Genomic DNA, 15,232 nt, shown 5'->3' with positions numbered 1-15,232 from the left:
ATGAGAAGTTTTAAAACAATGATTAAAAAATAAGTTTTAAAACAATAACTAAAAAAATTACAGAAACTATGAGGAAAAGCAATTCTCAAAGCTTTGGGGTGAAACAGGCAAACATCTAAAGGGCTTAATGTATACAAATAAATGTTCTTTTAAAACAAGCAAGCCCTTCCTACTGTTTTCAGGAGGCAGGCAGCCCTGGCAGGAGGGGCCCCCGGGTGTGGGATACACAGACACCACCAGGAAGGTGATGAACGTAGGGGTGTCACAGACTCACCGTATTCTCCTGCCTCTGTCGTAACTGTAAAGTCAAGTCACTCAGCATTTGACTGAGAGTTGCCCGCACAGCAGTGTTTATGCTACGCTGGTGACAGCTGCTTATGTATGTCTCAATGCATACCTGTTAAAGAAATAAGACAGCAACACACATGTCTGCAGGTATCAGCTTATTACCAACATTCTTTGGGATTAACCAGAGAGGATATCAAATCCCTCTTAGACAGAAAGTCAGCCTGATTTAGGACTGGTTATTACTAAATATAACTAAATATATTTTAAATCCCTGGAAATTTGTTTTAAGCATATAGGAAAAATGGTATTTCCCTAAGGAACTACTCTTACAACCCTGTTCCTCTGAGAATCACAGGAGAATGCAAATTAGTGATTTTTAGATGTGCCAAATAACTCTATCTAGAATCAACTCAGGTGGCTGGAAATTAATCAGAAAAAGTTCACTTGGTGATGAAATATAACAGAATTTATTAACTCCCAGGTTGTGCAGTGTGGGAAAAGGGTAAGCAAAACCCTTTCTCCTGCTCTATGAATGAGTTTGACCTTGGGTCAACCCTCTAGCTGTGTTCTTCTGGAAATTTCATAAAGGCAGGACATCAGCTGTGTTATTAGGTAGCATGGCTTATGGCAAAAATGTTTCCAAATTCCTATGCTACATCTGAATTGGGAGAACTGTGAATCAACTGTAAATATCTGGTGGGTAGCCACAGGTTTGGGCTTCCCTAGGTGTACTGACTCTTCGAATTGACACATTCTCTGCAGGAACTATGCAAACTCTGCTAATAGAGTTGTTTCAGAAATATTGGTCCTATTTGGGACATAGGGCTTCTAGACCAAGGTGACTGCACTCACCGAGATGGCTCTCATCTCCTTGCATCTATGCTGTCATTTGAGAGCCAGAGGTTCTTCTCTAGGCTGCTGTGAGGACCCCCGGGAATAACAATGCCTAACACTGTCCTGCTTCTGTTTCCTGTCCTGTGTCCTGCAAAGTGAATATAACACCAAGGGTGGCCTATTTGGATCTTGCAAGTCTCCACGTCTAGTTGAGCCTAAAAAGACCCGGTGGTGGCTACTACATGGAGAAATCTCAAATAGAAAAAAAAAAAAAATCCCTCATTTGATAATATGCTGCTAAAAGTCATGACTTTTCAGATTTTACGGCCTCTAATTCTTCTGGAAGCCACAGGGATGGGCATGAAAATGCATGCTTTAAATTTGCCTACTTTTCTTTTCTCTCCGTAAGGTATTCAATTTTACAAAGCATATTTAGAGACACAAAAACAAAAAGAGGTATTTAATTTCCTCAATTATTTCTCTAGGAATAGCTCCAAGATTATCTACAATGAAAATCCAGGGTTCTCACCTACATGGCAAATTTAATTTGATGATTGACAACTGAGACGGGCAAGAGACTACATTTTAATCTTTGTTGCTGCTTCTGCTTAAGCTGGGGAATTTTCTGCCAGGCTTCATGTTATCTTTTTCTTTCTGCCATGCCTCACTATGTTTACCTAGCAGAATTAACTAGGTGAACATAAATTTTTTTTTAAAGTTTAATTTATCTCCTACTGAATGTTAATATTTCAAAGGAGCATTTGAAACTGAAAACAGTATTTGAAAAAACAAAAAAAAGCAGTCTTCTCGACCTGGACAAAACCCAACAACTCCCAAACCTACACTTGAAAGTTGGCCTAGATTAATTCATTTCATAGTTAAAGAGCAAAAGCAAGTTATAAAGTATTTATTTTTCATAAAAGTACTTAGGGCACATGACCTTTTTTTTTTTCTTTTTTCTTTTTTTTTTTTTTTTTTGAGGCGGAGTCTCGCTCTGTCGCCCAGGCGGGAGTGCAATGGCCAGATCTCAGCTCACTGCAAGCTCCGCCTCCCGGATTTACGCCATTCTCCTGCCTCAGCCTCTGGAGTAGCTGGGACTACAGGCGCCCACCACCTCGCCCGGCTAGTTTTTTGTATTTTTTAGTAAAGACGGGGTTTCACTGTGTTAGCCAGGATGGTCTCGATCTCCTGACCTCGTGATCCGCCCATCTCGGCCTCCCAAAGTGCTGGGATTACAGGCTTGAGCCACCGCGCCCGGCCAGGGCACATGACTTTTAATTCATTTTCTCAAATAATCATGGATATAGTGGATTTGAAGATACAATAATTTATGCATGCTTAGAAAAAAAAGGTGTTTTAGGCCAGATACAGTGACTCACACCTGTAATCCTAGCACTTTGGGAGGCTGAGGTGGCTGGATTGTTTGAGCCCAAGAGTTTGAGATCTGCCTGGGCGCAACGTGGCAAAACTCCGTCTCTACAAAAAATACACAAATTAGCCAGGCATGGTGGTGCACACCTATAGTCCCAGCTCCAGGCATGGGAGGATCACCTGGGCCTGGGAAGGTAGAGGCTGCAATGAGCCGTGATATCGTGCCATTCCAGCCTGGGTGACAAAGACCCTAACTACCCCCTGAAAGGTGTTTTAATCCTGAAATGCTTCTACTTTTGCATGTGATGAAGTGGTTTTAAAACTTTGAAAATACATCTAGAGACCACACTGAATCACTTTGATGAAGCCAAACTCTCCATCGTGCATCATTTTTACTTCATAATTTAACAGTTTTCTTTAAATCTTACATTTTCCCCAGAAATCTTTGTAACTGTTGATCTTTAAGATCTCTAAGCTCTGCCATTTTAAATGTATGGGGAATTGTAAGCCTTAAAAGCATTACAGATGAAAGAGTAGCTATTTTGAGAGCTGAACTACACACTTAATATAAACTCTCTTGAATACTGAGAAACACATCACTACACAATCTCTGTTAAAAAATTATATCATTCACTTTAGACTCATGAAAGAAAGTGCACGCATGAGGAATTGGATTTTATATAACACAGTGCTGTAAACAGACAAGAACTTTCCAAATAGCTAATGTATTTTCTTTCTTTTTTTTTTTTTTTTTTAGTTTTAACGCCAGCACTGTTTTTAGTGTTTAGTTGCTAATAGTATACACATAAAACTTGGACATGACTTATTGCAGGAGGTATTTTATTCAGGGAAAAGGTAAGCATGTTTACTCAGCTAAAAAAAAAAGTATTAATTTAAGAAGCACATTTGGCTAAAGTTGGGAGTACAAAGACTGAATATGACAAAAGGTATCCCATTAAATATAAAATTTACCATGTATTTGATGCTATGGTTATCTTTAGGTACCCAGAAAGAAATGCTTTCTCAGCTATCTTGGCATCTTCTAAAGGAAAGTTTCTTACACTTCCTGTAATAATATATTGGCAAACTACTAAGATTCATAGAACTAGAGCTTCCATTTTTAAACCTATTCATTGTATTCAAGACCACCTATTTTTAATGTTTTTCTTCCTCTACCTCAGGGCAGTACTAAATGAGCACATTGAATCAAAGCAGCTAAAAGAATACCATGTCCAAAAGCAGGCTGAGTTTCTGGGACAGAGCTCATCAGTTTCTTCTTTTATTCTGCCCATTATTGGTTCTACCTGCCCATGCTCTTCGCTTTCATAAAGCAGAATCAACACTGGGAAAGCCTAAGTCCTGCACCTTTGCCAGAGGCTTAAAGGGCCAAGTCAAATACCTTGTGAAAAGCCCTATAGGCACCTGATCACAGGGAACACACAAAGATGCAGGGCAGTGAGGAGGTTATAAGGGACACTTTGTGATCATTTCACTGATTTGTAAACATCCAGCTTTATAACATGCTAAACAGAACTGAGAGCAAACACAAATCGTTAATGATACAAAATAAACCCCAAAGGTAGAAGGAAAAAGAACAAGAAAACACAAGTCTGCAGGCCATACGTAAGCAATAAAAGCTTTACATCATTGAGTAAGTAGACCGATAGATAATAGTACTAGGTTAAACCCAGGGAGAAATCACTAAAGCATTTAATATGAAGCAGCACAGTGGAACATAGCATCATATATATATATATGCCAAAGGGATCACAAATATTAAAGAAGATGCCACAATAAAAATGTGCTTAGCTTTATAAAATACGTATGACCCTCACTTTGTTGAACTGCGCAATTACCTTCTCTTTCCCATCTGAATGGGGTTATTGGCACTGCTTTGTTAAAATCATGCATAATACTAATAAATTCCATAAAGAGAAGAGCTAGTATATTGTCAACTGGAAAACTTTTATAGGGATGAAAAATAATTTATGGTGATTAAAAGTAGAAAGGATCAGAGATTAAGCTATAAAAAAGCAGAAAGAATGTCCTCTATGTAGGGAAGACTATAAATGCTTCTTGAACACATTAGTACCAGAGAAAATCTTGGCTATCACTATAAGTCTAAGTTTCATGATTAATCATGCAGACAACTCAGTTGCCAGGCTATTCCTTATTCTCTCCTTCCTAAGACAGGTCAACAGGTAGGTATGTGGCAAGAGGCATGTCATCAAATGGGTTCTGCTGATGCAAACACACACACACACACACACACGGCATGAACTGAAGTTGTTTTATTATTCCTAGGAAACAGCTGTATAAGTAAGTCTGATCACCATGTTAGGTAGGGAAGTTGGCTAGTTTTCCTTTTGGATGTCAGCTCAAAAGTAAATTCTAAAAGTGCCAGGCATACCTGGAGAAATCTGATTGTGACTTGCCTCTTCCTCCTCCATGGTTTTCTTGGCTTAAGTTGGCATATTAAAATGGCTTAAGACACCTTAACCCATCAATTCATGCACCTTTCCAGGTCTACAGAAGATTGGCTGAGAACCAGTCCAAACTGAAGCAGAGACACTGGTCTGTGTGTCTTCTAACTCCAAACAACTTCTTCACAAGCCACACAAGTAAGAGGTTTAAGGGAGGTGTGGAAATTCCTTGCCAAAAAAACAATAACTTACTTAAAGCCCATCTAGCAGTAACTAGATAAAAAACAGACTCCTTGGAGGAGTCAAACCAGGATCAATAGAGACTGGCACACAGGAAAGAAAGGGTTTCAGGAAGGAAAAGTGAAGCTCCTTGAAATGCGATTTCCTCACTTTAGTGGTCTCAACTGGTTTGAGGTCGTGGTCCTGCTTCCTTAGCTAGTTTTCTTGCCAGGAGATGGGATTACTCCTTCCAGTCTTACAGAGAACATAACATAACAAGACGCTTCCAAGATAAATAGATCACGGCATCTGTGTACTTTTCTGTGGGATTATATCTGAGACTATCTGTTTCTCAATTGCAGAACATTTTATTTCAGGTATGTCTCAGAAATAATGCTACCATATCAGAGTAAAAGAAGTATTGGCCGGGTATGGTGGCTCATGTCTGTAATCCCAGCACTTTCAGAGGCCGAGGCAGGCGGATCACGAGGTCAGGAGTTAGAGACCAGCCTGGCCAATATGGCGAAATCCCATCTCCACTAAAAATACAAAAAAATTAGCCGGGCATGGTGGCGTGCACCTGTAGTCCCAGCTACTCGAGAGGCTGAGGCAGGAGAATCACTTGAACCCAGGAAGTGGGGGTTGCAGTGAGCTGAGATTGCGCCACTGCACTCCAGCCTGGGCAATAGAGGGAGACTCTGTCCTCCGCGCCCCCTCCCAAAAAAAAGTATCACTGAACATTTCAAGAGCTATAAACCAGCTCAATCTAAAAAACAGTTTAGTGATAACTAGAACTGTTAAATTAGAACCGCTGGTGGCAGGTGTTGAGCGTCAATGTTTTTTCAAGCTCCCCAGGGCAACAAGTGAAACTATTACTAACCTCCAGTCCTCTGATGTGTTATATATAATGCTCAGAAAAGATACACTATCCATATGGAAAGATACTGGAAAAAGTGGCATATTCCCTATGGCCACGTGAATCTATGGTCACAAAAAAATGAAATGAATCAACACTTGAGCTTTAGATATAAAAACACCATAGAACAAGTATCTAACGAAACGTGTTGGTAAAGGTCCAATGGTATAAGACTCCTAAGAACTTCAGTTGGTTGCCAATATTATTATGGCAAGATTCTGCTAACATTCTCTAAGACTGAGGGGGAGCCAGGAAGCAATACAGCAGACTGATTAACAGTACATGTTTGCAATATTAAAAGTCTGGATTTGAATATCTACCTGTAGAAACTTGAGCAAGCAAACTTCACTTTGCTTGGGTCCTTTATCAAGTTGTGGCAGAAATTAAAGGAGAATACATGTAAAATGCCACTTATTGCCATGCTTTAGGGACTCAGTGACCAGTAGCTATTATTATTAACCAGTATATTACAACATACCAGAATCTCTGGGACACATTTAAAGCAGTGTGTAGAGGGAAACTTATAGCACTAAATGCCCACAAGAGAAATCAGGAAAGAAACTGACACCCTAACTTCACAATTAAAAAAACTAGAGAAGCAAGAGCAAACACATTCAAAAGCTAGCAGAAGGCAAGAAATAACTAAGATCAGAGCAGAACTGAAGGAGACAGAGACACAAAAAACCCTTAAAAAAATCAATGAATCCAGGAGCCGGTTTTTTGAAAAGATCAACAAAATTGATAGACCACTAGCAAGACTAATAAAGAAGAAAAGAGAGAAGAATCAAATAGATGTAATAAAAAATGATAAAGGGGATATCACCACCGACCCCACAGAAATACAAACTACCATCAGAGAATACTATAAACACATCTATGCAAATAAACTAGAAAATCTAGAAGAAATGGATAAATTCCTGGACACATATACTCTCCCAAGACTAAACCAGGAAGAAGCTGAATCCCTGAATAGACCAATAACAGACTCTGAAATTGAGGCAATAATTAACAGCCTACCAACCAAAAAAAGTCCAGGGCCAGACGGATTCACAGCCGATTTCTACCAGAGGTACAAAGAGGAGCTGGTACCATTCCTTCTGAAACTATTCCAATCAATAGAAAAAGAGGGAATCCTCCCCAACTCATTTTATGAGGCCAACATTATCCTGATACCAAAGCCTGGCAGAAACACAACAACAACAACAAAAAAGAGAATTTTAGAACAACATCCCTGATGAACATTGATACAAAAATTCTCAATAAAATAATGGCAAACTGAATCCAGCAGCACATCAAAAAGCTTACCTACCATGATCAAGTGGGCTTCATCCCTGGGATGCAAGGCTGGTTCAACACACACAAATCAATAAACGTAATCCAGCATATAAACAGAACCAAAGAAAAAAACCACATGATTATCTCAATAGATGTAAAATAGGCCTTGACAAAATTCAACAGCCCTTCATGCTAAAAACTCTCAATAAATTCGGTATTGATGGAACGTATCTCAAAATAATAAGAGCTATTATGACAAACCCACAGCCAATATCATACTGAATGGGCAAAAACTGGAAAAATTCCCTTTGAAAACTGGCACAAGACAGGGATGCCCTCTCTCACACTCCTATTCAACATAGTGTTGGAAGTTCTGGCCGGGGCAATCAGGCAGGAGAAAGAAATAAAGGATATTCAATTAGGAAAAGAGGAAGCCAAATTGTCCCTGTTTGCAGATGACATGATTGTATATCTAGAAAACCTCATCGTCTCAGCCCAAAAATCTTCTTAAGCTGATAAGCAACTTCAGCAAAGTCTCAGGATACAAAATCAATGTGCAAAAATCACAAACATTCTTTTACACCAATAACAGAGAGTCAAATCAGGAGTGAACTCCAATTCACAATTGCTTCAAAGAGAATAAAATACCTAGGAATCCAACTTACAAGGGATGTGAAGGACCTCTTCAAGGAGAACTACAAGCTACTGCTCAGTGAAATAAAAGAGGACACAAACAAATGGAAGAACATACCATGCTCATGGGTAGGAAGAATCAATATCGTGAAAATGGCCATACTGCCCAAGGAACACTTTTACACTGTTGATGGGACTGTAAACTAGTTCAACCATTGTGGAAGACAGTATGTCGATTCCTCAAGGATCTAGAACTAGAAATACCATTTGACCCAGCCATCCCATTACTGGGCATATCCCAAAGGATTATAAATCATGCTGCCATAAAGACACATGCACACGTATGTTTATTGTGGCACTATTCAAAATAGCAAAGACTTGGAACCAACCCAAATGTCCATCAGTGACAGACTGGATTAAGAAAATGTGGCACATATACACCATGGAACACTATGCAGCCATAAAAAAGGATGAGTTCATGTCCTTTGTAGGGACATGGATGCAGTTGGAAACCATCATTCTCAGCAAACTCTCACGAGAACAGAAAACCAAACACCACACGTTCTCACTCATAGGTGGGAATTGAACAATGAGAACACTTGGACACAGGAAGGGGAACATCACACACTGGGGCCTGTTGTGGGGTGGGGGGAGGGGAGAGGGATAGCATTAGGAGATATACCTAACGTAAATGACGAGTTAATAGGTGCAGCACACCAACATGGCACATGTATACACATGTAACAAACCTGCACGTTGTGCACATGTACCCTAGAACTTAAAGTATAATAATAATAAAAAATTAACCGGTATATTAGAATGGAGGGCTGGGTGGATGGAAGGAATAACAATAAAAAAGGTGTTTTTCATACCCTGAAAGTATGAATCTTAGAGGAAAAAAAAATGGCCTTTGAGACAGATTTTGCTGACCCCGACAGCATGATACAGAATCAAAGACTGGAAGTTTCCATGAGTCAATAAGATCAAACCAGCAAACACACATTTATGAACTAGGTTTTCTGCTTTTGAGAAATCCCACAGAGAAGCCTTTAGCAAGTATAAAAATCTCTCCAATGGAACAGGCTCACCGCAGCCTCCACCTCTCAGGTTTAACCAATTCTCCTGCCTCAGCCTCCCAAGTAGCTGGGATTACAGACATGTGCCACCACACCTGGATAATTTGTATTTTTAGTAGAGATGGGGTTTCTCCGTGTTGGTGAGGCTGGTCTCGAACTCCCAACCTCAGGTGATCTGCCCACCTCGGCCTCTCAAAGTGCTGGGATTACAGGCGTGAGCCACTACGCCCAGCCCCACCTTTTCTTTTACTCCAAGACCTTGGCAATTTCTGCTCTTACAGCTTTTTCCTATATGAAGGTAAATTTCCTTGGAAAACTCAACATATCTGCTACTCTGGGCATAATATTAGCAGAAATCTTGGGCTCAGCTTTCAATAAATGAAGAGAAGGGCTATGTATCCATATGGAGTTTTAGTAATGATTTCATAAAATTGAACAGAAAGCACTTGTTGGATATTTCATAATTGTCCATTTTTATATTTGGTAATCTTTCTTATGCATCCTCTGTCACAGAGGATGCTGTTCTAAAAACCTTTCATTATTGCAGTTTAATTAAGCAAGTTAAATTTAGATACACAAATGAAGGCTGCCCTCTTATTTACATTTTGAGAGCTTAATGATCCTTTTATAGCTTCAGAACCTTGGGGAAATAGCCTCATTTTTCATACTTAAGTACACATCCCACTTCCTGATCAGCAGGTTTCAGGGTAAACACTATTCATGAATAATAGTCAATGTACACAAAAGTAAGCAGGAAGAGAACATCTAGATTCCTTCTTAACATTTCCACAGGAGATTTAAATGGTTTAAGATGCTTTTATAAATTGCTTCCCTATTTCAAACATGGCAATGGCAAACATTTCACATTTACCATGTGGCTGGACTTGCACTAAAAGCTTTTTATATGGATTGTATTTTTATTCTCTAATTAGCACAACTACATTATGAGCTCGGTATCACTTATCATTTCATCTACAGAGAGCAAACAAGAGGCCGGGACAGGCATCCAAGGCAACACCATTGGGCAGAGTAGAGCCGGGTTCACATCTAAGCAGTACGACTTCGGAGCCCATTTTTCTCTCCCACCAAGCTCAAATGCCTTTGTCATTATATTGTTCTTTGGCTACGATCTGTTGTTGTTGTTTTTCCTTTCCTGGTTTTGGAAGGGGCCACAGTGTTTCCATGTTGCATCCTATCTGGACAGGCCTGCTGTGTCTTTTTATTTTGGCTTCCAGATACTCTCAGCAAACACCCTTCACTCGTGCCGAACTTGGTGGTGTATGCCTATTATTCAGGAATTACATTTTCACTCATTCTGACTCTCATTCAAAAACTGGTTCTTGTGAGGTTGTTAGTATCAACAACCTCAATCCCTGGCAGCCCTCTCTTCCTCAAGACCCTCTGCTCCTTGTCTCCCCTTCCCCCTAGTTCCATCAGCAGGGGCAGTGGCTTGACACCTCCCCTCTCTTCCTTCACATGGCAAGGGCTAACAAGCCTCTTACACACCAATCCTGCTTCTTGCTGCTTTCAGAAACAACACTGTCTTTTGGAAAGTGAACCTGCAGATAATGAAAGAGCTCACAGGGCTCTCTTAAAATTCAATTAAAAACAAATGCCGATAAAACAAACACAGAGTATCCATATAAATGTGTAAAGGAAAGTATTCTTTCCATCTATATCAATACATATTTTTTAAGTGACTTGTATTGTAATGAGAGGTGAGCTGATTGGCTGCTGCTTTCTGACAGTCACATAAAAATTTTCTACATGCTCAAAAATAATTTTCTCTTAATTTTCACTCTTTAATAACACATGATACCGTAAAAAACACATGTATCTGCTAATATAAGTACTCTCCATGAGTGCTGGTAATTAGCCTTTGTCTCCATCATTTGAGAACTCAGAAAACCATTCCTCTTTGTGGTTTGAATGTATACTCTTATCAGAACATACAAATCCCGTAGATATTCTTTTCAAGAAATGGAAGGGAAATTATTCTAAGCATATTAAAGTTCAGCTTTGAAATGATAATGTTTCCAAAAGCCAAAGGCATATGCCAGGCATTCAAGAAGCCAAGTTTTCTGTTGGACATATTCTTGGGAGTGCTGGAAGGCACACATTACTCTGGGCTGCAATACAGATTGAAAAGAGAAGGCTTTTCAATGATCATTACAAAAGGCATCCTTCAGGGTTCTGAAGATGCGGAGGGGATTTAATCTATAAACATCTCTCTAAATCTCCTACGTGGTTTCTTAAAAACTAGTTTTTTAAATCAAATGCTTTTCAATTAATCGTAGGCAAATTAGACCAAGAAAGCAATATGCCTGGGTAGAGCAGGGTAAGGGGAACCAGTACCATTATTTACATGGTTAAGGCCTCAAGTGAAGCAAACATAAGCATGCAGGGCTCTCAGACACAGGGCACTACAACTAAGGATGGCGCAGCACACAGCATGCTTCCCACAGATCAATTCCTTAGCGGAAATTCCCTTGGTAGTAATCAGAGAAGGGTTCACTCCAGTGCTGGGGCTTAGTTCCACCCCAATATTTATCCCAGTTAGAGAAAAAGCAGCTGTGAACAGGAGGCACAGACACAAGCAGTACTCACCTCCGCGATCTTCAGCACGGCACTCCCATTCAGATCAAATGTTGGTGTGTAGGTGATGCACAGTAAAACCTTTAACAAGGTGAGAGATGAAAGAACAGACAAGGGGTTAACAGTATGAAAATTCACTGTTGTTTCATATGCCATTTGTGTAGTCCTGTTTTTATGATTCCTTTGCTATTTGCTTTATCTAATGTTTCTTTATATCCCACCCACTGCTTTCTCATTAGTGGCCGCACATTGCCTAATAAAGTAGAGACCATCCTTTAAAAAATAAAGGCTGCTAATCTCTCCCTGTGGAAAGGACTTGCAAGACTGGCCAGAAACAGCGTCTTTTAACAGCTCCAGGAGGTGTGTCCAGTAACAGCAAAAACCACAAAAGAGTTGTTTAGTAGCAGTCATTTTAAAAATGCCAGGCTTAATGCTAGGCACTTCACATGAATTATCTAGGTTGATCTTCTAAATAAGGGTTATTATTATTATTTCCCCCATTTTACTGGTGAGAAAACCAAAATTCCAAGATTAAATATGTTACCTAAGGTCATACAGGTAGCAAGTTGTTGAACGCAAGCAATCTGCCTCCATGTGCCCACTCACTAGGCAAAGCCATCTCCACCTCTTCTGGGACTCAAAGGTCAGTGTCATTTTCTATTCCTATCCCCTTCCCAAATCCACATGGAATTAGAAATTCTTTTATGGCATTGTCCTCTTCCCTCTTGCAATTTCTTCCAGAATGCTGCATGGGGTTTACTTACTCCCCTTATTTTCCAAGATACATAGACAATGGGTCGATGACATTTGCAAGATCTTTCAGGACCACTAAAAACTTCACTTTCTACTTGGAAAGCCTTTAGGGAACAGATCAATAAAAGCCTGTGGCATTTTAAGAATTGCTTCTCAATTTGCGGGTAAGAGGCTACTCTCTCCCTCTTCACTTAGCTCTGACTTTTCTTGCTGCAGAAGACAGACACAAGAGTGCTGGTGTCTGCTCCTTTATCTCAAACCCCACAGCCATGCCCTGCCTGCAGCTTGGCCTGCCAGGGGCAGTCTTCTGAACATTTTTCTCATCTGTTCAATTCATGAAGGAGCATGGAAGCCTAGCAAATTTACTTAATACAGGAAACTGCAATTGTCAGATGTGACAAGAAACCTCTGCCCATCTCTCAGTCTTAGCTGTCAGCTAGGCCAGTCCTAGGAACAGTTGCTCCTTCACAGAAAGCAAGTGTGTATGCAATTAAAGGGGGAGGGAAAGATATTTTTTTTTTGCCACATTTAGTCACAAGGGTGGGTATTAATTGCAGGGGTGCTCCTCAGTCTTTTGATTCTTAAAGGGACTTAATCCAAGAATCAACACCAGATAAAAATCGGCTCAGTCACCTGGGCACAGTGGCTCACACCTGTAATCCCAGCACTTTGCAAAACTGAGGTGGGCGGATCACTTGAGGTCAGGAGTTCCAGACCAGCCTGAGCAACGTGGCAAAACCCCATCTCTACTAAAAATACACACACACACACACACACACACACACAAAGATTAGCCGGGCATGGTGGTGGGCACCTGTAATTCCAGCTATTCGGGAGACTGAGGCATGAGAATCACTTGAACCTGGGAGGCATATGTTGCAGTGAGCCGAGATCACACTGTTGCACTCCAGCCTGGGCGACAGAGTGAGACTCCATCTCAAAAGAAAAAAAAAAAAAAAAAAAAAATCGTCTCAGTGCCAAGGTGATTGAGAAAAAGGGATTAGGGAGCAACTGCCCCTTGGCCTCATGGGAAATGGCTTTCTTTTGTTTCATGACAATCTTTGGGAGTTGGGATTTGGTAGGCAGGGAGTGACGAAGCTGAGGACAGCAGGGTCACCAGGACCTACCCTGGGCTTGGAGGGAGGCTACGTCTTCCAGGCCCCCATAAGTACATAGTGGTGGTCCCATGGCTGAAAAGCCCTGTTCTTGGCTCCTCCTCTACTTGTTTTACCACGTGGCTTGATTGGCTTCTTTTCAGTCTCAACTTAGACGTCGCCCCCTCAGAGAGACGTTCCCAGATCCCCCTCTCTAAAGTACTTGCTGTCACATCTCCTTGTTTCATTTACTTCAGAGCGGACATCAGTCTCATAAATGACTTGTTTGCTTATTTGCAATCTTCTCATTAGACTATACCATCCGTGGAGCCTCTGAAAGGCCCTCAGGACACTGTCACATGATGCTTTCTTACTTTGAGGTTTTTTATCTTTAGTGCCATGTTTCATGGTGGGGGGTGGGGAGTCTGAGGTGGTGGTGGCCAGCAGAGGCCACTTGGTCCAGCTGGGCTCTTGATTTTTTAAGTATTGACAATAAAGACTGGTACCACTTTACAATATGAAAATAATGATGGTAAACATTTGTCCGCACTGGTTAATTATTAACATTGCTTATAGGACTGACGATTGACTTTCTGCCTTCTGCGGCTCTATGCGTTCATACAAGGTACACAAAGGTAGGTTTAGGAAGAAGCGTTCAAAACTTGACCCAGTTTTCTGTGAGCAAGAGCTGCTTTTCGGCAGCAGTGGCTGGAAGCAGGAGCAGTTCCCATGGTGAGGTCTTCGTGAGGGTGTTGAGTTAGCAGTATCGGTAATAAAGATTCTCAGGGGAATGCAGGAAGCTTGACTTCCTGTGTTTCAGGGAAACCCAGCATATGTGGAGGGAGGCCTCCCTGCAACAGTCCACAGAAGCTGAGGATACCTGCACCCAGGCCCCCAGCCAATGCTGACCATGTTCACAGGATGTTGGAAGGAAGGCTTTCCACACCTAATGTCTGGCCAGCAATAGTCAAAGACTCACTGAGCTATATGCGGGGGGAGGGGGAGGGAAACTGAAAACAGGAAATACTGAAAGGAAGGTAAAGCACATTAACGGAGCCAGTTCCTTAAGCTCATGCAGTTTGTTGCATGAAAAGCACAGCAGATTTTAATTACAGGGCTGATGGTATCCACACCCTCCTGAGACTCACAAGATATAGTAAGGGCAGAGAGTCTGGCCAGGATGATGCAGCAGATGAAAATGACTTATCAAAACTGTTGATGCTCCCAATGCTTAGCGTGTGTTAATTCGCTAGATTAAAACACGGACTAGGGGTAGAAAATTTAGGGCAATAACAAATTGAAATCATCTGACTTCCATTGCATAATGAGAGGGCAACAAGTTTAGATTAACATTCTGAGCATGCTGGCCCCATGGAAAACAGAAGCAGCTAAATATTGAGGGCAATTTTATTAAAAATATATCCTTCACAGGGTCATTAAAGCATACTGACTAAATTACCATGGAACAGCAGGAACTTGAGTGATGGGTAGCGTCTTGCAATCTATACCAGCTTGCAGAAACTGCCTCCACAAATGAACCACAAGGAAAATAGGGAAAACAGGGGCAAAGCTTTCCATGAAAACGGAAAAATCATTCAATGGCTAATAAAAGTCCCAGATAACTTTATTTAAAAACTTGATAACTGAATAGCTACTATGTGCAAGAAGCAATCCCTCAATTTAAAATGTGTACAGAAGATGGCCGAATAGGAACAGCTCCAGTCTCCAACTCCCAGCGCGAGCGACACAGAAGAC

At 40.8% G+C, this 15,232-nt stretch overlaps 1 protein-coding gene across 1 annotated transcript in view; it reads right to left on the bottom strand.

Annotated features, from left to right (window-relative positions):
- Positions 1-15,232, bottom strand: part of ARFGEF3 (ARFGEF family member 3) — a 193,677-nt gene that overhangs the window by 107,364 nt on the left and 71,081 nt on the right. Inside the window, exons 5-6 of the mRNA XM_008006875.3 lie at positions 11,643-11,711; positions 275-397 (exon numbers count right to left, since the gene is read on the bottom strand). Of these exons, the coding sequence (XP_008005066.3) occupies positions 275-397; positions 11,643-11,711 (192 nt within the window). The remainder of the gene's footprint in view (positions 1-274; positions 398-11,642; positions 11,712-15,232) is intronic.

This window comes from Chlorocebus sabaeus, chromosome 13, assembly GCF_047675955.1.
Source record: "Chlorocebus sabaeus isolate Y175 chromosome 13, mChlSab1.0.hap1, whole genome shotgun sequence".
NCBI lineage: Eukaryota > Metazoa > Chordata > Mammalia > Primates > Cercopithecidae > Chlorocebus > Chlorocebus sabaeus.
This window is presented reverse-complemented; position numbering and strand designations above follow the sequence as displayed.